Here is a 26743-nt window from a genome sequence, read left to right on the forward strand (position 1 = left end):
TGAGTCTCCTTACAGGACAGAAAGGGGGGATATAAATCCAATTCTTCTTCTTCTAAAGCAGATGTACTCCTGCTTCCTGAAAAGTTTGGAGAGGCCCAGGTCCCAGTGTAATAAATCAATAAACGCAGCATCCATTTGACGTGACTAAGCCAGGCCTGGTCAAGCCCTTCCCTCCTTTGCCCGGTCGGCTAGACCCAGTCAGTTCCCATGAGTCAGTTTCCGGCCCTGCCCTTCCAGCGCCAGAGCCAGAGGTATGCACATCTGCTTCATGCCGAAGGAGTTAACAGCAGGCTGGCCCGTAACGGGGACGATCCAAAGGCGGGGGAACATGTGACTGCAGGTGGGGCAGGGAGGAGCACCTTACACCATCTCTCTCTTCTTCTTTCTCTCCCTCCTCCCTCCTCTGCCCCTCCCCTCCCGACACTGCTGATTTTCACTTCTGGCTGATACCTGCCTGACTGCTCACTGGCAACAGCTTTCAGCAACGCCGGCAACCCCAGAAGAAGCCAGTGCCGGGAAGGTCAGCCAGGTTGTCAGGAAACTGAACCGGCCCGGTTTTTGCTCTGTCCACACAGCAGACCGGCATGAGATTCGGGAGGGGAAAATCCCAAATTGGTGCCGTGGGACTGAAGTTCTGGGGAGTGTGGAGTTGACCTGAGCCGTATTGTTGGATTCCTTCATATGGAGAGCTGGAAAGCAAAAGAGAGACGTGAAGGAAACGGATTTTCCAAGGGCTAGAGGAATTTGGCCCAACCGGCTCCCGAAGCCACGAACATTCTTGAGCGAGGCAATTTTCGGATGCTGCCATCTGGACCGATTCACCCTCTTCCAAGAGTTCTGAGCGCGAAAGGCACTTGGACGGGACTGATTCCCCCGCCCCCACCCCAAATCTGCACTTTACCCCCCCTCCACTGAAATGAGGTAACTAGGATATCAAATCCAGCTCTGAAAACAAGCAAAGGATCAAAGACAAAAGAGGATTAACGAAAGCACAGGTGTGGATTTGCACAAGGAGGAGGAACTGAATTCGCTGCTAGTTGTTTGACTCAGGGATAAGTCATACTAAGTTATTTTTTTTAAAGACTTGGCGAATAGCCACCTTGCTATTATTTATTGCTTTTGGACTGGCATTGTGGGATCAGGGCCCTTGTTTCTTTCTCGCCGGGAGCCATGGCTTTCTCGCAGGTCCAGTGTCTTGACGACGGCCACGTCAACTGGCGATCCAGCGAGTCCAAACCTGAATTCTTCTACAGTGAAGAACAGCGGCTGGCGTTGGAAGCCCTGGTGTCCAAAGGCCCCGAAGCCTTCTACGAAGTTCTCAAGAAGGAGAACATCCGGGACTTCCTTTCCGAACTGGAGCTAAAAAAGATCCTGGACACGCTGGAGGTGTATGACCCCGGTTCAGAATACACCCACCGCGGAAAGGAGAACGGTGATGCCGAGGGCCAGACTGCCGAACAAGGCCCGCTGCCCTCTCTGGAGTACTGGCCGGCGAAGTCTGACCGCTCCATCCCTCAGCTGGACCTCGGGTGGCCAGAGAGCGTCGCTTACCGTGGGGTGACACGGGCCACTGTCTACATGCAGCCCCCGATCGAGGGCCAGCCCCACATCAAAGAGGTGGTCCGCAAGATGATCTTCCAAGCGCAAAAGGTGAGGCGCGCGTGCCCGCTCTGCCGGGTCGTTTTTTCTTTGTAGGGGGACCGGGGATGTGTGGTTAGATGATGCCACTCCAGAGTTTGGCCTAGAGGATGTTCTGTGAACATGTCTAGTCTGTTTCAGCATGAGTTCATCACGCTGGGTGCTCATCCTGATTTCCCACTCGGCGGATGATAAGGGCCCAGACGCCATCTGAGCTCGTAAAGAAATCATGAGGGGTGTTGGACGGGTTGCAACGATGACGGATTTAAAATTGTGCGAGTGAATCATCCCCAATCTCAGTTTCTTGGCCCAGATCTTAGCTTCCTTCTTTCGCAGGCACTGGGGCCGCTGTCTGGACTCGCAAAGGAGAAGGGGTAGATGGAAAGCACTCCTTACGGTAAATGCCGTGGCTTACGGTGCTCTGATGTTTTTGCGTCAGCACAAACTCGGCACAAACCAAGTTAGGGCATGGCTCAGGGAAGTGGGGGGGGGGAATTGAGTCTAGTAGGAAAGTGACACCTTCCAATCTAGAAATACCACTCCCTAATTCCAGAGGAGTGAGAACGGCCAGTGATTGCTCAGCAACAAAGGCACTCTTTGCATGCTCAGGGAAAATGCCCAGCAAGCAACTGTCTGCATCTTCTTACTGACAGTTGCATACGCACCAGAGTGTGACGATGTGTTAAAAAAAAAAGATCCTTCCTGCTTAAGAAGAAGAAGAAGAAGAGTTTGGATTTATATCCCCCCTTTCTCTCCTGCAGGAGACTCAAAGGGGCTTACAATCTCCTTGCTCTTCCCCCTTCACAACAAACACCCTGTGAGGTGGGTGGGGCTGAGAGAGCTCCAAGAAGCTGTGACTAGCCCAAGGTCACCCAGCTGGCGTGTGTGGGAGTGTACAGGCTAATCTGAAAGGGGCTTACAAACTCCTTTCCCTTCCCCCCCGCTCAACACACACCCTGTGAGGTAGGTGGGGCTGAGAGGGCTCCAAAGAACTGTGACTAGCCCAAGGTTGCCCAGCTGGCGTGTGTTGGAGTGCACAAACTAATCTAGTTCACCAGATAAGCCTCCACAGCTCAAGTGGCAGAGCGGGGAATCAAACCCAGCTCCTCCAGATTAGAGTACACCTGCTCTTAACCACTACGCCACTGCTGGTCACTTAAGAAGAAGACTAAATTAACCCTGTATTTGCCCAAAGCTGGAGAATTGGGCTGTACATTCAAGTGCAGCACAAATTAAGGCCCATTTGTAATTTCTAATGAAAGGGACTCCAATTCTACTTGAGAACAATTTTTTTTAAAACAACAACAACAACAACCTATCTTCATACATTTAATTTAGGGTAGAATAATACCCTACATCCTATTGCATGATCCAAATAATCAATATTTTGGTTTATCCACCCCGTTCCAATCCTATTTTTCCTCCAAGGAGGAAAGAATTCAGGCCTATAGGTCTCCAATTGAGCTGTCACGACAACCCTCCAATTTGAGCTGTCAGGACAACAAGGTGGACTAGGTTGAGAGAGACTGGCTGAAGGTCATCCACTGATGTTTGAGGCTGAGTTGGGGTTCGATCCCACGCACAACCCAAGTTTGATATTCTGACCATCAGCAGATTGCTTTTATTGAATACAGCCACTGAGACGTGGAGAAAGGGGGACTTATTTAATTCTTTCCTTGAACTGGAAGTCAATATTCCCAAACTGCTTTTATCCCAAACTGGGTAGAACTTACAGCAATTTGTTTATTTACTTCGCTTCGACCCCCCCTCCCTTGCCATCCTCTCTTGTATTTCATCCTTACAACAGCCCTGTGAGGTAGGCAAGATTGACAGCGTGTGACACACTGTTCACCCAGGGAACACTTGAACCTGGTTCCTCCTCTGACACTACGTCACACTGTCACCATAAGAAAAACCAGATTGTCGTGTCCAGCAAAGGACGGGCAACGTTTATTGCGAGGGGTGCAGCCAAAGAAAAAGGTTAATGGTTTCACAACCTCAGTTTTTCAACCTGTAAAATGGGTGTAACACTAACCTACTTCTCAGGTTATTGCAAGATAAAGTGAGCTAAAAAAAAACACACACCAACCCCTGTCAGGCATCATCCCCATAAAATTAAAAAAGCAAAACACAAACATTAAAAATCAAGCAACTGTTACCCCAGTTCAGGCTGCAATGATGGGGACCCATTATAAGAAGCAGTTTCCTTGGTCTGAGACTGACCTTCTCTGTTGGTTTTGTCCTGAACAAAGACATGCACAGGAGGGAAGGCAGCATGGGACAGGTCCAAGAAGCTAAGCGGAGTCGGTACTTGGGCAGGAGACCAGCAAGGAAAGCTCTGCAGAGGAAGGCTCTTTAGGGGACTCTTTAGTTTGGAGAGGAGGCGGCTGAGGGGGGATATGATTGAAGTCTACAAAATTATGCATGGGGTAGAAAATGTTGACAGAGAGACATTTTTCTCTCTTTCTCACAATACTAGAACCAGGGGGCATTCATTGAAAATGCTGGGGGGAAGAATTAGGACTAATAAAAGGAAGCACTTCTTCACGCAACGTGTGATTGGTGTTTGGAATATGCTGCCACAGGAGGTGGTGATGGCCACTCACCTGGATAGCTTTAAAAGGGGCTTGGACAGATTTATGGAGGAGAAGTTGATTTATGGCTACCAATCTTGATCCTCTTTGATCTGAGATTGCAAATGCCTTAACAGACCAGGTGATCGGGAGCAACAGCCGCAGAAGGCCATTGCATTCACATCCTACATGTGAGCTCCCAAAGGCACCTGGTGGGCCACTGCGAGTAGCAGAGAGCTGGACTAGATGGACTCTGGTCTGATCCAGCTGGCTTGTTCTTATGTTCTTATGTTCTTCTTAAGGCAACCACCCACCTCTGCTTCTCATTTGCCTTGAAAACCCCTTGCTGCGGTTGTCATAAGTTGGAAGCTAAGCAGGGTCAGTACTTGAATGGGAGGCCACCAAGGAAGGCTCCGCAGAGGAAGGAAATGGCCAATCACCTCTGCTTCTCACTTGCCTTGAAAGCCCCTTGCCGGAGTCACCATAGGTCAATTGCAACGTGATGGCCCTCACATCCATAAAACGTGTACGTGAGACCACAGCAAATCTCTCTATTTTTTGCCCCTCAATAAGCCAGCACAACCAGCTGGAATCAAATGTGCTTGGTCAGGTGGTGTTGTCTCAGAAAGAGATTGTGTTGATCACAAACAGTTGGCAGCGAGAGGCCTTCTTGGGAAGGTGTGGGAAAAGTCAGCCCGGGTGTTTTTGCATGCGAGGCTGAAGGCCAGTTGGCACGTGAATGTTCGTCTTCCAAAGCAATAGATCAGAGATGTCCAACTCTGGCCGCTTGAGAGGTTCATGGACTACAATTCCCATCAGCCTCCACTGGCACGGCCAATTGGGCATGCCAGCAGGGGCTGATGAGAATTGTAGTCCATGAACATCTCAAGCGCCAGAGTTGGACACCCCTTCAATAACTGGAAGGTTGGTTTGCACGTGCGAAATCATCGGCTTTCACCCAGGTGGATTCATCCAAAGCAATGGGTGGAAGGTCTGTTCATACACACAACCACACCATACACCACAGGGGTCAAACTCGCGGCCCTCCAGATGTTATATACTACACTTCCCATCATCCCCTGCCAGAATCATTCTGGCAGGGGATGATGGGAGCTGTAGTCCACAACATCTGGAGGGCCGCGAGTTTGACACCTGTGCCATACACCATCAAACCACAACTGATGTGTGCGAATAGAACAGGGGTAGGGAACCTTTAACACTCAAAGAGCCATTTGGACCCGTTTTCCATGGGAAAAGAAAACACTTGGAGCCGCAAATAATTGTTGACATTTAAAATAAAGATAACACTATATATATGAGTTTTTTTAACCTTTTACTCTCGCTCATTCTGAGAAAGCATGGATCGCCACACGCCCTGCCTGCCTGCTGGGCGGGCAAGGATAACCCGGCAGCTCGGCCTCACCAGCCGCCAGGAAAGCACCGCCCGGCTCCAGCGGTGAAGGAAGCCGACACGGCCAGCCGACCCGTGGGCAGTTGGTGCACCACCCTGCTGCCTGCCGGAGGGGCGGAAGGCAAAGGATGGGGCCCGGCGGCTAACAAATGGAGCCACAGTGCAAGAGGCAAGAAGAGCATCGGCTCTCTTGAGCATGAGTTCCCTACCTGGAGACCGGGAGCAATTTCACACCCTTTAGGGTTTGTGTGTGTGTGTGTGTGTGTGTGTGTGTGTGTGTGTGTGTGTGTGTGTGTGTGTGTGTGTGTGTGTGTGTGTGTGTGTGTGTGTGTGTAAAGTGATGAAGTCACAGCCAATTAGAGTCAAAAATCCTTGATCTGGATAGTCCAATCCTGTCAGAACTAGGAAGCTAAGCCGGCTCGGCCTTGGTCAGTATTTGGACAGGACACCATGAAGGAAAATCAGGCTGGGGACGTGGAGGCAGAAAGTGGCAAACCACTTCTAAACCTCTTTTGGCAAGAAAACCGTCTAGGTAGCCATAAATCAGCTATGAGTTAATCGGAGGGGGGCGGGGGGAGAGAAATCAAAAGCCAAGCCCTAATGGAGGATATGCTTGTTTTGAAGCAAAGAAACACACAGAACTAAATCTCTCTCGGTATATCATGTAATGTAACTGTAAAGTTCACGTATCAACAATTTTAAGGAAGGACTTCTATGAAGCCCCCACGTTCAGAGGCAGTATACCTCCGAGTACTAGATGCAGGCGGGAAGAGGGTTCACATCCAAAAAAAGCTTCGCTCTTCCAAAAACCATGCTAGAATTCAAGATGTCACAAAAACCTGGTTGCATTTTTCACACCGTGCTTCACAGAAACGGCAGCGCCCCGCCCCCCCGCCCCCCCAGTGCTTTGGAAACAAAACATTTGACTCCAAAGACCTTTGACCGATCTAGATGAGGCATCGCTCTCTGAGCATGTGTCAGATGACAAGGAGGCATCACGACCTTTGAGATTTCATGGGACACAACAGCTAGATTTCAATCTCTGGGGGCGATGATGTTTGTTCTGCCCCGTGACAGTGACAGACAACTGCATTGTTCTTCCCCTGGAGATCCCCCGACCATGGCCAGCACTGCTTAGCTTCGATCATCTAGCCTGAGCCACCTACGTCAGGGTAGGAGATGAGCAGAGGTGGTTTGCCACACGACGCATCCACCAGCACACATCTAAAGTGCATGTGGAGGGTTCGAGTTATTTCTTTAGAAAACATGCCTGCCGGCCAGCGAACAACAGCAAGCCAATAAAAATAGGGCAACACGTTAAGATTCGTGCCGCACTTTGCTGGGCTCTGTTTCTTCTCGCAATTCTTCCAAACTCAGTTTTTCTTACAGAATCAGAACTGCTCCAAGGGAAGTAGGCTTAAACAGAGGAGCAGAGTAAAGCAACAGTGACTGCATAATGGTTAGAGCAGGGGTGTCAAATATGTGCCCCGGGGCCCAGATCCAACCCCTTGAGAGGGCTTATCAGATCTGAGAGCCAGCTGAGGCAAAGAATCTCAATTTTGGCTCAAGAGGGGGGCTACCACACCCTGCTGTGGGCTCACCAGTCCAGGAACACACAAACACCAGGGTCGTTTTGGGGCCAGCTGAGGAAGCTACCCACGAGTCCGCCCAACCAAGTCACATTTATGTCATAACCAGCCCTCGTAACAAATAGGTCCTGAGACTATCACATTAGGACCTGAGAGAACTGGGTTCGAATCCCCTTGGCCCGGAAAACTTGCTGGGGGACTGTGGGCCTGTCACATATGCTACGTTGTACCTATCTAACAGAGTTATTGCGAAGATAAAACAACTCTGGAGGGCTCGCAGGCGCATCTGGAATTCTGACATTGCGTAGCGGGTGGCACAACAAAATGGCCGCTGCAGGAGGCAGAGCCAGTCCAAAATGGCTGCCACAGTGTAACTTCAGTATCAAAGTACAGACCCATCGGCTGCCAAAGCAACATTTATTTTTTAAAAATCTGCACAGCCAATCAAGTGTCCAATAATCAATCAGAAACCTTGCTGGGCAGAAGCCCGACCTGGTCCCTCCACAATTGGTGGGCAGCAGAAAAAGCGTGGCAGCCCCCCGCCCCGCCCCCACGTTGGGATCCCCAGTAGGGAGGAAAGGAAAAGGGAAGATCAACATGAGGGCTTTATTTTTCACTCCCCTCCATACTTCATGTTCTGTTTTTTATAAAAACCCTACTCCAGTTTTACCTGTGGACAGGTAGCCAGGTGAACAGACAGAAGGACTGTGCTCCTGAATGCTTGCATGTCCAGACCAATCACGGTCATACTCCCAGGCATGAAAAATAGTTCACACTTGCGAACATCAGTACATCTGCATACAGGGCAAACCTATTAAAACAAAAAAAAACCAAACACACACACTTCTGGCTGCTACGGTCAGGACAACCCAATTTTGCTTGGCTTTACAGCACGGGCTTCTCTTATCTGATAAAGTTTGCATCCGGAAGGGTGCCCTTTCAATGAGGAAAAGTCCCCTTTTCCAGTTGTTCGACCAAATCAGGGTTCCTTGCATAGTTTGCAGCTAAACCTCAGGGTTTTGGCGGTGCGGATGTCTTTCCAGCAGGTAACCTGGACTCTGGCTCCCCAGTTCCAAGTCCAACTTGCTTGCTGCGAGCCGAAGCTCTCTCCCTTTCCCTCTCTCTGCCTCGCCATCCGCCCGCTTAATTGGTTTTGCCGTCGCTCAAGACTTTTGGGGCTGATCCAGAGACACAACAATCCCATTATTAGCTGTAGCCCAGTCCCCTGAAGCCGTCCTCTTGGGGGAAAAACGCTCGGCAACGCGAGGGAGTCTTGCGTCAATGTGCTTGGGAACTTCAAACCGCAAACATCTTGGCAGCACGCCAAGCATCTCTTTCCCAAAGCCAAACCCTCCTCCAAAGGCATTCAGGCAGCCTGGCACTAACCCATGTTTGTGCATGATACCCCCCTCCCCTCCCTCTACCATTTAGCATATCGCTCGTAAGACACTGCACAATACCTGTGGGGTCCCACTGGCACGTTCCGGGGTTATACGCAGGAAACTGTTTGCCGTTCCACGCATGCACCAAATTTAGCATCTCTTAAGACTACCAGTTCTTTTCCGTCCTCTGTTTCCCCGGCGGGAAACAGAAGATAGCTAACATACCCAGTCGGCCTTCTACTAACTCGTAAGCTGCTTAGCGCATCCAACCACACCAAGCTCAGAGCAGAGCTTTACAAAAAAGTGGTTAATATTTAAAAGTCTTTCAATCACCCAAAACACAAAGAAGAATTCACCGAAGCACAAGGTAAATATGCCATGAGGTCTCCTAGTTTCTTCAGCACCGAATATGAACATTCATGGCCATTTCTTTGCCACTTGGCCATTAACCCCCTTGGTATAATTGGATCTGCAGAGCCACTAATAAATGTCTCGCTTTTCTCCATTGGTTCTTCATTTAATAATCTTTAATCTTCAGAACCACTCATCATCAATTTTATTTTTCCCCCTACTTTATCCAAATGCTCTATTGTTTTCCAGTTGCCCAATTGGTTGAGTCCTTTCCTTTGGGGAACAAATTTAGCTTGGTCATCCAAGCGTCGAACAGAACTCGATTGCCCCCGGACCCGGAATAAGGAAACCTAACATTGTAAGCTGAGATAATTAAAGGGCCAACTTTATTTGAATTGCTCAAGAGAGGTTTTCAGCACACACAGGCCAAAAGCCCAGAGCTGACTGCAGCACGGGCAATTGGTGGGATGCAGAAGTGTCCACCTTCCTGTTTTATGCATCTTACAGGTGAGGCCATGATCCTCCTTTTCAAGTTTTCTTTAGTGCTCGAGGGAGGCGCACCACGTCCAGTCCTCCTTCCTCTCTGAAGGAACTTTGCCCTTCTGTACATACTGCGATGTGGCTTTATTGGCCTTCTCAAGAACTCGGATTGCCGACAATGCTTTGCTGATGGCCGCTTGATAAAAACCCGTTTCCGTCCCAGGTTGCGGTAATCGAGCTCGAGAGAGATTGCTGTGTTGGGTGAACGCCAGCCATCCCCCCTCCACCATTTTGTGGAGATGCCCAATATCTCAGAAGCGGCTCTCCAAAACAGGAGACCGGCCTGCTCCTCTCTATTCCAGAAAAAATAGCTACAGCTCTCTTCCGGAAGGGGACTTTCCCCGGCCTGGTTTCCAGTCATGCTATCTTTTGCCAAGAGATGTCAGAGAATGACCTTGGAGCACAGCTATGGCTCTGCCAGCCCAATCGACCACGAGCGGCCACAAATGATATTTGCTATCACCTTCCTGGCAAAGCAGGCTACAGCCTGCAGCCCCGTTTTGTAAGTTGCTCTCCAAAGAGGGGGACGGAAGGTACAGTCGGAAATCTATGAAGGAGAGTTCCCATAACACCTGCAGGTTTCCCTTCTAGCACTCCCTAGGTGAGGTTTTGACATCTGACTTCCACCGCATACCTTCCCCTTGGCAGGATCATTGTGTTTTCTGACTCTTGCCCCCATTCAATCCTTCCCGCCCCCCCGCCCCCCTGCAAATTTCAATTCATAATTACAAGATTCAAAGTAGTTGGCAGCCCTGTATAGGAGGCAGGAATACGTGTGCTTAGGAAAGTTGACTTCCTTCCTACCTGGGGCATTCCCAGCAGGTAGCCGCCCCTGTTTGCTGCAGTTATGAGTGTGTGCCACAGAAACAAAACACACAGCAAGCCCCTTCCGCACCTGCAGAATAATCCACTTTCGATCCACTTTCAATGCACTTTGCATCTGGACTTTACTATGTGGAATAACAAAATCCACTTGCAAACAATTGTGAAAGTGGATTGAAAGTGCCTTATTCTGCATGCGTGGAAAGGGCCAGAGATCGGCATTCTTTCCTGAGAAGCTGGGAAAAAGGATTCATTTACCACCCCATTTTTTCCTGTAACAAAACAATTCAACGTTTTATACCCGCTGATTAAAAGGAAGGGGGAATATAGAATTTCACGGCCCATTCTTCCTTGTTTGAAGAGGTCATTCCGCACAACAGCCTGACGTCTTTGCTGCTTTTAGGCAGCCCTGTGTTAAGGGCCTAATCCTGACAAAAATGTAAGCCGGCAGCATATTCCAAATGCTTGGCTGCCGTTTTTGAATTCAGCAGAAAGGAGTCTTGGGAGGATACTTGAATCGAGGCACTGAGAGAAATGAGCAAGAGCAGCCCGGGAGGAAAAAATGTTGATGGCAGTGTTATGTACACACATCTGTTTTCTTGCGGCTGCAAACTCGGGTTGCCCACCCACCTTATTTTCATGCCAGAACTAAAATTCGTCCCCTAAATTTCAGTATCTCGGGCAGAGGAGCATGGCTGGGAAAGGGAATATCCAAACTACAAAATCTGTCCCCCCCCCCGCCAACCCCCCCCCCCCAAGAAACAATATATCAGCTTGCTCCCCTTCCCAACATAAGATTGCCAAACTCCAGGCAAGGCTAGGAGATCTCTTGAAATTACAACTGATCTTCACACAACGGAGATCAGTTTACTTGGAGAAAAAGGGGTGGGGGGGCTAGATTCTATGGCATTATACTCTGCTGAGCCGCCTCCTCTCCACAAATTCTGGCCACCCCAGGTTTCTCACACACACACACACACACACACACACACACACACACACACACACACACACACACGATCTCCAGGAACATCCCAACACAAAGTTGGCAACCCTAAACGTAGTGGGCAGCAGGCACAAAAGTCTAGCTGTTGAGATCCTTGGCTTGGGAATTTCAATGGGGAATTGATGGCTTAGGCCAGCAATGGAGAACCTTTTCGAGACCGAGTGCCCAAATTGCAACCCAAAACCCACTTATTTATGACAAAGTGCCAACATGTTAATTTAACCTGAATACTGAGGTTTTCGTTTAGAAAAAGTGGTTGGCATGCGTGACTCAGGAGTAAGCTTGGTGGTAGTCGATGGCTTTGCTTTGAAGCAACTGTGCTTTGAAGCAACCGTGCAACTCTTCCAACGGGTGAATCATGACCCTGGGAGGGTTTACTCAGAAGCAAGCCCCATTGCCAGCAACCGATCTTACTCCCAGGTAAAGGATCATGCTTTAGTTCTTTGCATGAAAATCAGTGGGGTTTAACAGCGCTTAACAGGGTCACCTACACTACTTCCCCAAAACTAGGTCTTAGGTTTAATGCTAATAATCGAGCCCAGTGGCCCAGGCCAGCCTAGATGTGTGTCGGGGGTACTCTGCGCGTGCCCACAGAGAGGGCTCTGAGTGCCACCTCTGGCACCCGTGCCATAGGTTCGCCATCACTGGCTTAGGCTTTCTCGGGCCTGTTCGCTCCTCGACTGGCCGAAGCGGGGGACGTAATGCCCGATCAGTTACTGTATGCAAACTGGTCCCATTTACATGATCGACACACTGTAAACACCCATGCGATATTTAAATGCAATTGGTTTTTCGCAGCCTAATAATTCCAGTTACCTCAGAGCAGGCTTTCATTATGTAGTAATTGTATTTATTTAATTAAAACACTAAGTACCCTGCCCTTCTGCCAATTTTGGCACCTGTGGCCTGGTACATATTCTCTGTGCTCTCCTCAAGGACTTTTGGTCAGGCGTGAGCAGCAATTTCCCACTGGGAATTCAACTCCTGAGTACCCAGGGGCCTGCCTTGGATTGGGAGGAGGGGCTTCAGTCTTCCAATCCACTTCCATGCCACTTTCCTGACCTGAAACGGCCCTGGGGCATTTGTTGGGTGGGCCTCCCATTTATCCAGCCCCAATTTCCTGACCCCCAAGAAATTGCAGAAAGGAAGAAATAATGACCACCACACCGTGACACTCTAGGAATTTTTCTAGTCTCTATGGTAAAGACACTAGAGACTTGAGGAGGTAACCTAGAGCACCACGTGGAAGAGACATCACATCCTCCCCAAACTCCATCCTTCTCAAGTACTGCTCCCCCAAATTGCCTGGTCTTTGCTGAAGCACTGTTGGGAACCTATGTTGGGAATCCCACTGGGGACTTCACATGCCTTCACATTCACTGATGGGGTATACAGATGAGGCTTTCCCAGAAGAGTAAACAGAGTCCCCCCCAAGAAGGCTCCCAACAATACCTAGAAAAATGCCAGGAGCTTGTAGGGATGGCACCTGAGAAAGACAATTTGGGGAGGATATATGCCTTCTAGCTAATGCTCTAGGAATTTCTCCTAATCTCTATGATGTAGCTCATGGAGATGAAGGGGAATTCCTAGAGGGGAAGGAAACTCACTGGCAGACCTGGCCAATTTAGCAGCCTATTCCTCCAGATTGCTCCAGGTCAGGCAAAAAAGACAGGAAGGGGTGTAAAAATTTCTTCTCCCTACATTGGTCTTGAACAAATAATCAAATCCAATCAGTAGTAGAAATATACTACATTCAGATGGAAAGCACACAGCCTCTACACGCAGAGAAAACATTTGTCAGATTAATTACCAAGTTTACGAAGTGCAGAGACACCCACAATAAAATAAATACGATCCTTTTGATAAGACACCGGCCCTCTTGTTTATCATGAGACAACGTCTTTTTACGCAAATGAACAGAATTTCGCCACAGCATAGGAAATATCAGGGTTCTTATCCTCTAATAAAACGTTGGTCAGTAACAACTCTGCATTGGTGGCGTGAGTTTGTGCAAACCAATTTAAGTGGGGGGAAATGAGTTGTTTCCTTAGTGTGTAGTTCACAAGGGAGACGAATATGTGTCATTGTTTCTGTGTCCCGTGGACTGCCAACGCAACCAACCAAATTGGACCCCTGTTAGCCTAGGAACTGCGGTCCCAGCGGGGAACTTGCCGCTGAAAGTCAGACTAGGGAATCCAGATGCAACTCACGTAGCTACCCGCCCGAGTATAGCAAAGTTTCCAACAAAAGAATTGCCATTTTAAAAAATGAGCCCAAGCTGCTGCTCAGAATTTTTTATTGCACTACCAGAGGACCCAGGAGACAAAGCTCTCCTCTACTTTGCCCTCAGATGGCCCTCAGAAGATACTGCTTCTAATGCCCCATCATAATCTCATTAGAAGCAGCAGAATAAAAGAGCTTGGTATATTTTCCATGTTAGCCACTGCAGGACTGAAAAGATAAGGTGACCAGACGTCCCGCTTTTGGCGGGACAGTCACGCTTTTGAGCAATTTGTCCCACATCCCGCGGGGTTTTTTAATTCTTCCGATTTTTTTAAGGCTGCTGCACTGCCTTCTGGGGCACTCCCCTTTTCCGCCCTGTGACAGGGCGGGAAACCGGGGAGTGCCGCAAAAGGCAGTGCACTCCTGCGGCCGCATGCGCGTGCGTCCCGCATTACAAAGGTGAAAATCTGGTCACCTTATGAAAAGAGCAAAAAGGATCTCTGTGAAGCAGGGGCATAGCTGAATAAAATGGCATCCAGGGCTCATCCTGGGGGCCACCCCCACACACACACAGCTGCAGCCTGCTCTCTTGCCACTGCATCCCGGTCTTGAACAACCTGGGCAGGGGCGCAGCTGAACGCCGACCACCATAACTGGCCCACCCTTGAACTCCAAGTGGAGTTTGGGGGCAAAGCGTTCAACTTTCCCCCTGCCCTGAACTCCACAGGACATTTGGGGTGCAGTTACTGGGGTGCAGCCCTGCAACGTGGCCCCCACGTGACCATACCTGGGGCTCTCGCTCCTCCGCACACCACAAGCTACACCACTGCTCTAGTGTGAGATCTTGGAAGATTGCGCTGGTGCCTCCACAAAGGCAAAATGGCTGGCCAGCCACCAACAACCCGGTGCCTCCAAACAAACAACAGGCAAGCAAATAGAGCTGTGCAGTTTAGAAAGGCCATCTATCTAGCTGGGTTTATTCAGCTCAGCCTCCAGATTAACACCAGTGCCTACAGCGACGTCCACGCGCAGATGTTTCAAAAGCAACTGCTGTGAATCCTCCCCCAACTCCTTCAGCTTCAACATTTCCCTATGGACTGTAGGAACACCAAGTTCAGAGGCAGTCTACCTGTGAGTGCCAGATGCCGGGGACCAGTTAGAAGGGCTTCTCCTCCATTCCTGCCCTATAGGCTTTCTGGGGGCATGTGCCCAACCCGTGTTGGAACGCAAACCTCGGAGCGGAAGTATGGTTCTGTCGGATTCAGCAGTCACTGCTAAATCAGATAATGGGGCCCTAACCCCAAAAACCATTCGTTAAAGTTAATATGAACAAGAGGGATTTTTAATTGCTGCTGCTTATGGTTTAATGCTGTGGGGAAGATGATTTTTCACACTGTAAGCATGATACAGGCAAGTCAAAATGGTCCTGCGATAAAGCAGAGTAGCCCATGCGGAGCGACAAGTCAGCACTGTAGGGCTGTGCAACTCAGTGGCACCAACGGCTAGCTGTGGCTCAGATGGGAAAGAGATTCCATCTGTGTTGTTCCACTGGGTTTTTGGGGGGGCCGGCCGCTGAGCCCCCCTGGCTATATATCTGACCATCTGCCTACCCCCTCCCGCCCAGGGTTTGTCCACTGGGGTTTGATCCCAGACGCCTTTTATTATCATTCATTTCTTGTAGGTTACTGCTGCTATAGTTTTAATAGTTTTAAGGTTTTGTACTGTTTTAATTGGGGCTATTTGATTTGTTTTATTGTCTTGTTATTTGCTGTTGTACACCGCCCTGAGCCCTTCGGGGGTGGGGCAGTTTATCAAATCGAATAAATAAACAAACAAACAAACATAGGAAAAACCTTCTGACTGTCAGGGCTGTTCGACAGTGGAATTCACTGCCTCGGAAAGTGGTGGAGTCTCCTTCTTTGGAAGTTTCTAAACAGAGGCTGGATGAACACATGTCAGGAGTGCTTTGTGTGTTCCTGCATGGCAGGGGGTTGGACTTGATGGCCCTTGGGGGTATCTTCCAACTCTATGATTCTATGATTCCAATAGCCTAACTTGACATAGGATGCTGCTGTTTGTTTATTTGTTGATTTATTTTTACGGCAGCAGGCAGGGCGGCCCCAAATCAAACCTATCCTCAGCCGTGCTATTTAAAAAAACCATTTCACGCCGCGTCATTAATCCGGATCGATTGACTCTGCAATCTTCGGCGACCATTGTTCAGAAGCGCGGGCCAAGCGGTGTTACGCATCCCCTTGCTACGTGCTACCCAAACACCGAGGCGTCATTATTATTAACAGTAATAAGCGTTAATTAAAAAGCTGTGATGCCAGCGAGCTTTCGAGTCACCGGGTGTGATGTGGCTAAGAGCACAATTCATCACTGCGCGGTTTGGCCGTGTGGCAGCCACTTCACGGGCCTCAGTTTCCCATTCCGATCCATGTAGGTCAGACGGCGGCATCCCATAAAGAGGAAGCCAGAGTGATTTAATGAACGGATTTCTGCACGGGGCACTTTTGATGTGCCCGGATAAAAGGCTGCGCTCTAACAATATAATCAGGAGGCTTAAAAGCCAGAGAAGAGGAAGACATGGGAAGGCGCAGTAAACTCTTGGGGCACGCTTGGGGCTGCCAATCTCCAGGTGAGAACTGGAGAGCTCCTGAAATTACCTGAAATTACAGCTCATCTCCAGATCGGAAAGATAAAGTTCTCCTAGAGCAGTGGTGGCGAACCTTTGGCACTCCAGATGTTATGGACTACAATTCCCATCAGCCCCTGCCAGCATGGCCAATTGGCAGGGGTTGATGGGAATTGTAGTCCATAACATCTGGAGTGCCAAAGGTTCGCCACCACGGCCCTAGAGAAAATGGCCACTTTGGAGGGTTGATTCTGTGGCATGATACCCCATTGAAGTCCAGCCGCCTCAGTCTCCGCCTCCATAATCCCCAGGCATTGCCTCAGAGCTGGCCACCCTAGATAATCCATCCAAATTTACAACCTATTGATTGTGACGAGTTATTTCCACGTACGTGGGCCTTCTCTGCAAAACAAAGGAAGGAAATGCCACGGTTTAGTTTGTCAGCTCTACGTTGGGAAATTACTGGAGTTTTGGGGACGGACCCAAGGGACAGCCGAATATAACGCCATGCAGCCCCCCCCCCCCATCAAAGCAGCCGTTTTCTCCAGGGGGGGCAGATTGCTGACATAAATAAAAATGACAAAGGGCTTTGAGATACCGGGCAGCGCAGGGGTATGACTCCTTCCGCACTTGCAGAATAATTCACTTTCAATCCACTTTCAATGCACTTTGCAGCTTAATTTTACTGTGTGGGACAACAAAATCCACTTGGATTTCAATCCAAGTGGATTGAAAGTGCATTATTCTGCATGTGCGGAAGGGGCCTCTGCCCTTGATAGCGTCAGTCGGGCTGTTAACAGGTAGAGGGAGAAAACTTCACATCACTTGGGTGTTCAATGAAACCGGCAGTACAATTGGCTAAGTTTGAACTCAGGCTAGATTCACTTACTAGCAGCAACTCACATCAAATTCAGGGTTGCGCACTTAAAATAATTAGCATCCTTTTTTCCCCCTTGCTTTTTAAAGTAATCATAAGGGGTGGAATCGGTGTGTCGATTTATTTTAAAAGCAACCCAACAAAAAAGCACACTACTTTATTTTTAAAAAGCAATGTGCTTTTGTCTATTGGCTTGCAAAATAAGTAAACGAATCAGATACTTCCATCCGGTGACAAAAGTGACCAAACCGATGTGCGCGCGCATGTTTCCTGGACAAATGAAAAGTGTGGTATGTTTATCATTTTGCTCCGTGGTTCTCAAACTTTGGGAGACGGGACTGCTTCTGAACTTGCTACAGTTTGGGGGACCCGTTCAGAACAAACTCTGTGTTATCCTTCCACCCCGGCATAAAACTCAGGGAAAAGGAAAAATAAGAAAGCAAATGCGACTCTCCTAACCGATGTTGATGTGTAAAAAAGGAAGAAAAAATAGCTTGGCTCTCTTATTCAGGTTCAATAAAGGCAGTAGATACTTAGGCCCCTTCTGCACATGCAGAATAATGCATATTCAATCCACTTTCACAATTGTTTGAAAGTGGATTTTGCTACTTCGCATACTAAGGGCAATTTCCCATTGGCGATTAATCCTGGGATAGTCACCCGAAATATCCAGGTTCCCTCGAGATCTCTTCACAGCTGAATCACGGAACACAGATCAGTCCCGTTTCTGGCACACACACACCGCCCCTTATCACGAGATTTTCCCAGACCTGCTTGTATATGCACCTTTTTGAAAAAAAACACTGCAATGGGAGCTAATAGAAGATGGGGGCTACACATTTGAGGGTCCATAACTTTGGCCCCCATGAACCAAACATCACCAAACCTGGATGGTATCATCAGGAGGATCTCCTACTGATACCACCCAGGTTTTGTAAAGTTTGGTCTAGGGGGTCCAAAGCTATGGACTCCCAAAAGGGGTGCCCCATCCCCCATTGTTTCCAAAGGGAGCTAATAAAAGATGGGGGCTACACATTTGAGGGTCCATAACTTTGGCCCCCATGAACCAAACTTCACCAAACCTGGGTGGTATCATCAGGAGTGTCTCCTAAAGATACTCTGAAATGTTGGTGCTGCTAGCTTAACAATTGCACCCCTGACCGCAGGCACACACACACACACCCAAGGGGCAGGCCTAGACGTCTTCACTAGAAACATGCTGCAGTGAGGATGTTGGAACCGGGATGAAAAGGTGCCGATTCTTTTGAAACTTGGTTGTATCTAGATTAAATGTTCAGTGGGAATTAGGCCTAAAATCTTGCTGCAAAATGCACTGAAAGTGGATTGAAAGTGCATTATTCTGTATGTGCGGAGGGGGCCTTAGAACATACACACCGTGCATAGTTGCAGAAAGATAGCTGTGTTGGTCCACAGCAGAAGAGCTAGATTTGAGTCCAGTAGCATCTTAGAAGCCAGCAAGATTTTGGGTTTATGAACTTGCAAGAGTCAAAGCACTGGACTCTAACACACAAAGGACTCTAAAACACAACCATAAGGAGTCTCCAAGTGGCTTATAAACTGCTTCCTCTTCCCACAACAGACACCTTGAGAAGCAGGTGGGACTGAGAGTGTTCGGAGAGAACTGGGAATGGCCCAAGGTCACCCAGCAGGCTTCATGTGGAGGAGGGGGAAACGACTCCAGTTCACCAGATTGGAGTCCACTGCTCTTGACCACGAACATGACCGCAGGGTCCCAGTGAAATGAACCTCCCTGGAAACTTTCTCTCAGGTTCTCAAGTCCCATCTCCGTCCTTCTCCTCTGCAGGTCGTGGCTGTGGTGATGGACATGTTCACCGATGTGGACATCTTCAAGGACCTCCTCGACGCCGGCTTCAAGAGGAAAGTTGGCATCTACATCATCCTCGATGAGAGCAACCTGAAATACTTCCTCCAGATGTGCGAGAGAACCCAAATGCACGCCGGACACCTGAAGGTAACGGAAGCGCCGATCCGGACGAGTCGACCACACCGTGCTGTGTTAGCCACAGGAGGGCAAGAGTCTTCTTGCGGGTCCATAAAAATAGCTTTCTTATTGTGCGTGGGGGCGGTTTTGGTGACCCCATAGAGCAGTGGTGGCGAACCTTTGGCACTCCAGATGTTATGGACTACAATTCCCATCAGCCCCTGCCAGCATGGCCATAGAGTTTCCGAGGCTAGAGATGCTGGGAGGTGGCTTGGCGTCGCCTGCCCTCATGTCACACCCCTGATATTCCTTGGACGTCTCCCATCTGAATACTAGCCAGGGTGTAAGCGATGAATAATTTTGGCTCTGGATAGGGAGTCAGTAGTCTTTATTGTCAACAGAGACCGATACTGCAGGAAGCCAGATCTGGGGATCGTGGTTCCTGTAACCATGTTTATTCCCCACATTTCCCGCTCAAACTCCCCGCCCCCCAATCAATCTTCCCACAGATTAACAGAACAACAAAGCGTGAATAGCCTTGTTATGCAGTTCTAAGAGTCTCAAGGTCCAGCGATAGTCTTCTGCCTCCATCCTCTCCCCTTCCGGACGCCTGAGGTGATGATGCCAGCTAACTATGTTGCAAACCACAGCGATTAAGGATAGAAAGGTCCATTAGCATATGGTGTAGCGCCAAGGGGGCGGGGTGTGAGCGATGCACTGGGTGCGCACCGGTGCAGGGGCGTTCCGGGGGCGTGGCAGGGGCGCAGGGCACACGCGTGCCCTGGGCGCAGTTTCCCCTTGCTCCGGTCCTGTATATGACAGATAACAGGAGGCCCAGATGCGGCCTTGGGCCCTGCCCAGCCGAAGCCACGCAAAGCAGGAGCAATGCCTGACACAGAGTCAGGGCTGAGTGTGTGGGGCTGGCTCGAGCATGAATTCAAACCTGAGTTTCCCAGGTCCTACTTCCCACTACACCACACTGGATGTTTTTATACACAGGTGCATATTAGCAGCTAGGACAGCCAGGTTAGGGTTGGGGAATTCCTAGAGATTTGAGGTGGAGTCCACGCTCTGAAGCAGGCATTTGATTTAGGGAAATTGATGTCTGTAGTCCAGAGAACATTTGTAATACCGGGAAATCTCCGGACCCCACTTGGGGGCTGGCGACCCTACAGCAGGCATCTCACTTCAGAGACGCCTTCAGAGAGCCAGCGTGGTGTAGTGGTTAAGAGCAGGTGCACTCTAATCTGGAGGACTGGGTTTGAGTCCCCGCTCTGCCACTTGAGCTGTGGAGGCTTATCTGGTGGACCAGATTAGCTTGTGCACTCCCACACATGCCAACTGGGTGACCTTGGGCTAGTCACAGTTCTTCGGAGCTCACAGGGTGTTTGTTGTGAGAGGGGAGGGGAAAAGAGATTGAGCAAGGAGGAATATAAATCCAAATTCCTCCTCCTCCTCCTCCTCAAGAGTCCTGGATACACGGCCCAAATTGTGCAGCCCCAGTTCCACCAGCACACGCATGCAATAAATAAATGTGACGTAGTAGCATACCACATGTTTCAAATGCTTTGAATACGCAATCCTCAGCAATTTTAGTAGTAGGATAGAAGGGCTACACTATGCTAGAATTGCCCACAGGGATTGAATTCTATTTCCTCAGAAGCTCAGCAGTCATCCAAAATCCACGTTTCTAGCCCTCATGGCCGAAAAGTTACCAATGCAAAGCGTGTCGCTGACGCTGGCTGAAAATTACGCCAACCTAGCCATTGTGCAAATCCGCTAAATGTAGTTTGCTTTGGGGCACAATTTAGAGTCGCCGGAAGCGGCGTGCCTCCCCCCCCCCTTACTGCAGGAATAGATACACCCCTGAGATATATTATTCCTATTGGCAGGCAGGCTTAGAAGAGTTTGGATTTATATCCCCCCTTTCTCTCCTGCAGGAGACTCAAAGGGGCTTAAAATTTCCTTGCCCTTCCCCCCTCACAACAAACACCCTGTGAGGTAGGTGGGGCTGAGAGAGCTCCGAGAAGCTGTGACTAGCCCAAGGTCACCCAGCTGGCGTGTGTGGGAGTGTACAGGCTAATCTGAATTCCCCAGAGAAGCCTCCACAGCTCAGGCGGCAGAGCTGGGAATCAAACCTGGTTCCTCCAGGTTAGATACACGAGCATTTAACCTCCTACGCCACTGCTGCTCTTTCCGAAAACGAACCAATATCTGAACCAGGGTTTCTCAGCTCCGAGCTCAAGCCACTGTGCCTGGCTGGCTGGCTTTCCTGGCTGCATGAAAACATTTAAGTTGGCATGACCTTTTCGCTGGACAGGAATGACGATATCCAGGGCAAGTGTAGTTGCCAACCTCCTGGCAGGGCCTGGAAATCTTCCGGAATGACAGCTGATCTCCAGATGACCGAAATCAGTTATCCGGGAGAAAATGGCTGCTTTGAAGCCTCTGGGCTTCACCCAAATCTCAAGGGATTTCCCAACCCAGAGTTGGCAACCTAGAGTCCTCCCCTCAATCACAACTGATCACCAAACAGAAATTTCCCTAAAGAAAACAGCGTATTTGGAAGGCTGACTCTACCACAGGGGTGTCCAACACTGGCGCCCCAGACGTTCATGGACTACGATTCCCATCAGCCCCTGCCAATTGGCCATGCTGGCAGGGACTGATGGGAATCGTAGTCCATGAACATCTAGGGCGCCAGAGTTGGACACCCCTGCTCTATGGCATTGTACCCCAGGGATGTCTCTTCCCTCCCTTCATCCAAAATCTCTAGGACTTTCTCAACCCAGATCTGGCAACCTGAATTTGCAGGTTACAAAACGTATGCACAGGGATACGGTGACGATTGCGGATTGCTGCGCGAAATGACGGCATGACACTGCGGCGTGTACGTGTGGCTCTGGCTGCTTCAGCTGTGCCAAAGGTGATCCCGGCTGGTTTCGTTTTAAGCTGGAAATGGTACTTTGGCCCCTGGGTCGTAAACCACGCCGCTTTTGGCCTGGCTTCAGCTGAAACAGCAAAGCCTTTCTTACATCGTCACCTAGATCAGCTGCTTATTTGATAAAGCCAACCCTGCCAGGAAAAAACAAACACCGTTTCTGCACCAAGGGAATATTCAAAGGCCTTTTTCTTTGAGAACAGGGTGCCAGCCATGAAACAGAGTCAAGAGGTTTGCTTCCCTCCCCTTGGCTGGTGGGCTTCCTGCCCACCTGAACCCAGAGGAGCAGAGAGATGCTGCAGAAAATATACAGAACAGGAGGAGACAAGCAGGCACTAAAGAAGAGCCAAGCGCAAAATATAAACACCACTGTACTGTCGAAGGCTTTCACAGCCAGAATCACTAGGGTGTTGTGTGATGTTTCGCCTGCATCTGTGGCTGGCATCTTCACAGGGTCCTCTGAAGATGCCAGCCACAGATGCAGGTGAAACATTAGGAGAAAATGCTACTGGAACACGGCCATACAGCCCGGAAACCCCACAACACCCGATAAACACCACTACTTGGAAATCAAAAACAAATAGGGATGGGAAACGTGTCCCATCTCTATTTGTATTGTATTGTACTGTTTTCATGTTATAGAACAGGGGTAGGGAACCTGCGGCTCTCCAGATGTTCAGGAACTACAATTCCCATCAGCCTCTGTCAGCATGGCCAATTGGCCATGCTGGTAGGGGCTGATGGGAATTGTAGTTCCTGAACATCTGGAGAGCCGCAGGTTCCCTACCCCTGTTATAGAATGATAGAATGACATACTTCCCATCTGGGGGAAGTATATAGAGAGGGAGGCATGGGGATAGTTGGTGCCATGGAGACGATGCCCCAGCAAATGCCAGGAGATTGGTGCCTGCAGAGGGCAAAGTTTGGGGTGGGTGTGATGTCGCTTCCACGTGATGCTCTAGGCTCGAGACTCTTCTAGTCTCGATGACCTTTACCATGGAGACTGGGGGAAATTTCTAGAACGTCACCATGCGGAGGCCATTCCTTTTCTCCAGTTTGATTTCTTAGGGGTGGGGAATTGGAACTGGGGGCAAGTAATTCCCCATGGGGAAACAGACATGTTTCCACAACCGTTTAATATGAACATGTAATGCTTTCACCCCTTTCTTGTACACTGTTGTACCCAAAGGGTACAAACCTTGTACCCGAAGGTTTGGGAAGGAGAGCACACAGAGGGCTATTGCCCCACTATGCTGCCTGTGAAAAATCACATGTAGGGAAGTCTCTTTTACCACCTAAATTCCCACACTGTAGGGGTAGTGTTCCAAACCATGGCCCAGCTTCACCTGCTTATTTTGAGAGCAAAAAGAGGCCCTTTAAAAAGTCCAGGCTGAAAAAAATAAAACCAGCAAAGTTTCCCCCACATCGCTGAGGTCCATGTCAGTATCGGTGGGTTAAAAGAATAAAGAAGTGGCGAGCGGGGAGCGAGTCACTGGCCCCTCTTCGGCCAGCCACAGCAAGTAGGCGGAACAGGTCAACACGCCAGCTCGGGCAACGGTGTCACAATGCTCTCCACAATCAGAGGGGTGTGTTTGTCGAGTGATTCAAGCAGAGACTGCACTTTCCCCGGCCGCTCATCCGCTGGGGCTTGTTTGCTTCTGAGGTTTTTTTTTCCCCCTTTGGGAGATTGAGCAAATAGATCTAGTTGAATGAAGCCAGGAGGAGGAAGAAGCGGAAGATTTGGGCTGCTGCACGGCTTTTTTGCTGGGCTGGGTGCGGCCCGAGCCGTGCCTCTGACCCTTTTTGTGAACTCTCGAAAAGGCCCAGTCAGACACAGAAGCCGGGATTAACAAAACACTTTCAGAATCTCGAGTGTGAGATCAGACCGGCTCAGACTCTCAAGTGCTGACGTGTCGGTCAAATGGTATTCGGCAACAAAACAAACCCCAGTCATCCGCCCCTGCTGAGGGACATCCTAAACCGTTCCACAAAAGTCACAGTCCTAAGCTGTGTGTCACGCAGCGAGAAAACACCCCACAGAAAACAAAACCTGATCGGGACAACAACCCGCAAAAGCGAGCCAGGCCCATTAGCCAGACAAATGCCTCCTTTAAACTGTTTCTAAAAGCTCCGAGGGAGATTTACAGAAGACAATGGAAGACGATGGAGTGGCGCATATTTCTAGCACAGACATGAGGCGGCCGTTCTTTGTGGCCACAGATACTTCTGCATTCCCACACGCTGCAGTCACCTGTTAAAGATGCTTACCAACAAAAGCAGAAATGCAGACCCAAATTCCGATTATGCATCACACGCATTACACATTGCACTTAAAAGATCATCATGCGCCCGATTTAAAAAAGCACAGCAATTTCCCAGCACTTCCTGATGGTCAGGGCTGTTTGACAGTGGAGTATGATACCTCGGAGGGTGGTATAGTTTCCGTCTTTCTAACCCGAGGCTGGATGGCCATCTGTCAGGAGTGCTTTGACTCTGCATTCCTGCATGGCAGGGGGCTACACTAGATGGCCTTTGGGGTCTCTTCCAACTCTATGATTCTATGACATGAAACCAGTACTGATAAGGGTTAAAGCAGAAAGTGCCAAAGCAGGATTACAGCTGAAAAAGACAGAAGTTATAAATACCGGGGAATTATGCCAGGACCAGGAGTAATGGGTTCAAGGTGAAGAAAAAAAGGAGAAGGAGCAGCAGAAAGCCATTGCTTTCACATCCTGCATGTGAGCTCCCAAAGTCACCTGGTGGGCCACTGCGTGTAGCAGAGTGCTGGACTAGATGGCCTCTGGTCTGATCCAGCAGGCTAGTTCTTATGTTCTTATTCAGTTTTAAGGTTGATGATGATCTGACTTCAATGGCCCAGATACAAAATAACTACTGGGGAATTACACAGTTTTAAGGTTGATGATGATCTGACCTCAACGGCCCAGATATAAAAGTAATAAATACTGGGGAATTACTCAGTTTTACTCAGTTTTAAGGTTGATGATGTTCTGACCCAGCGATGGGATTCAAATAGTTTAACAACCGGTTCCGGTGGTGGGAATTCAAATAATTTAACAGCTGTTCGTTTACAAGCACCATTTTAACAACCGGTTCTGCCGAAGTGGTGCGAACCGGCTGAATCCCACCACTGTTCTGACCTCAATGGCTCAGATACAAAAGTAATAACTACTGAGGAATTACACAGTTTTAAGGTTGATGATGGTCTAACTTCAATGGCCCAGATACAACAGTAATAACTACTGGGGAATACTCAGTTTTAGGCAGAGCGCCATTAAGAGAACCATTGAGATGATCCATGCACTTTGGAGGCCTTCAGGGCGGATGCCAGTTCTGGCAGAACCGGAACCAGGAAGAGGCGGCGTCCGGCTTAAATCCCTCGAAAGCAGGTGGAGGTTGAGATGCAGCTGTAAGAGAGGAAAATCCACCCATCCATGCTTTGAACTGTATAATGAAGTTTGACGCACATCAGCTCATTAGCACATCTGCTTGCGCCAGGAGACATTTCGCATTTTGGTGGATCCAGCAATAACCTTTGCAGTGCACATCTGAAGGATGCTGGCAAGCTGGAATGGGTCCAGAGGAGGCCGATCAAAATGGAAAAAAGGTCCAGATTCCATGCCCTACGAGGAGAGACTCAGGGAGCTGGGGATGTTTAGTTTGGTGAAGAGAAGGTTTAGAGGTGACATGACAGCCATGTTTAGATCTTTGAAGGGATGTCGTGTTGGTGAGGAAGCAAGCTTGTTTTCTGCTGCTCCAGAGACTAGGACCAGGAGTCATGGGTTCAAGGTGAAAGAAAAGAGATTCCACCGAAACTTCAGGAAAAACGTCCTGACCGTCAGGGCTGTTGGACATTGGAATAGGCTGCCTTGGAGGGTGGTGGAGTCTCCTTCTTCGGAGGTTTTTAAACAGAGGCTGGATGAACACATGTCGGGAGTGCTTTGATTGTGTCTTCCTGCATGGCAGAGGGGTTGGACTGGATGGCCCTGGTGGTCTCTTCCAACTCTATGTTTCTATAAGCCACGGCAAATGTGTGGTTCTCACATCAGAGAGGTCCCTTGGGGGGCATCTTCTCTTTCTATCCCTCATCAATTTCAGGACGGCTGTCTGAAGAGTGAAAAAAAATGATTTTGGAACAAGAAAAGATAACTGAGCCGCTCCTTTTCTCCCTCGCTTGAGACTTTCCATCCCAGACTTCGAGCCTCCCTCTCAAAAAAAAAATCCATTGTTTACAAAGCTCTCGAGACCTGAAGACCTGTCATGTATCAGGTGCAGGAGTATATTTATAGTCCATAAATCTATCACCTTCCTTCAATGGAAGACAGGCAGAACTTAAGTAGCTGCTCCAAGAGGCGTCTGGGAAGCATGTCAGTTGTCATTTCCGTCAGCTGCAGCAGGAAAAGCCTGAGCCATTTTCAGATAACTTTGCCAGCGATTCTATCTCATCGCCCTCAGCAAGTCGCTTGAAAGGCCTGTTCTAACAATTGCCGCCACGGCTTTCTTCCTCTGTGATTCCACTAACGTCATACATTGGATTATGCATATCAGACCGGGGGTGGGGGGATTCGTTTTTGGAAGGCTCCCCACATAAATGTAGACAACTAGGACAACTAGATTCAAGTCCAGTAGAACTCTGGAGACGAACAAGATTTTGGGGATATTGGCTTTCGAGAGTCAAAGTTCCCTTTGTCAGAAAACTATGACTCTTGAATGTTCATCCATGGAAAATCTAGAGCAGTGGTGGCGAACCTATGGCACAGGTGCCAGAGGT

General features: G+C 49.2%; 2 protein-coding genes across 2 annotated transcripts in view; one reads left to right on the top strand and one right to left on the bottom strand.

Moving 5' to 3' along the window:
• SLC5A10 (solute carrier family 5 member 10) overlaps positions 1 to 26743 on the bottom strand; it is a 132244-nt gene that overhangs the window by 37387 nt on the left and 68114 nt on the right. The window lies entirely within an intron of this gene.
• Positions 432 to 26743, top strand: part of FAM83G (family with sequence similarity 83 member G) — a 54383-nt gene continuing 28071 nt past the window's right edge. Inside the window, exons 1-2 of the mRNA XM_048494818.1 lie at positions 432 to 1650; positions 18876 to 19043. Of these exons, the coding sequence (XP_048350775.1) occupies positions 1171 to 1650; positions 18876 to 19043 (648 nt within the window). The 5' untranslated portion in view covers positions 432 to 1170. The remainder of the gene's footprint in view (positions 1651 to 18875; positions 19044 to 26743) is intronic.

This window comes from Sphaerodactylus townsendi, linkage group LG04 (genome assembly GCF_021028975.2).
Source record: "Sphaerodactylus townsendi isolate TG3544 linkage group LG04, MPM_Stown_v2.3, whole genome shotgun sequence".
NCBI classification, from domain to species: Eukaryota; Metazoa; Chordata; class Lepidosauria; order Squamata; family Sphaerodactylidae; genus Sphaerodactylus; species Sphaerodactylus townsendi.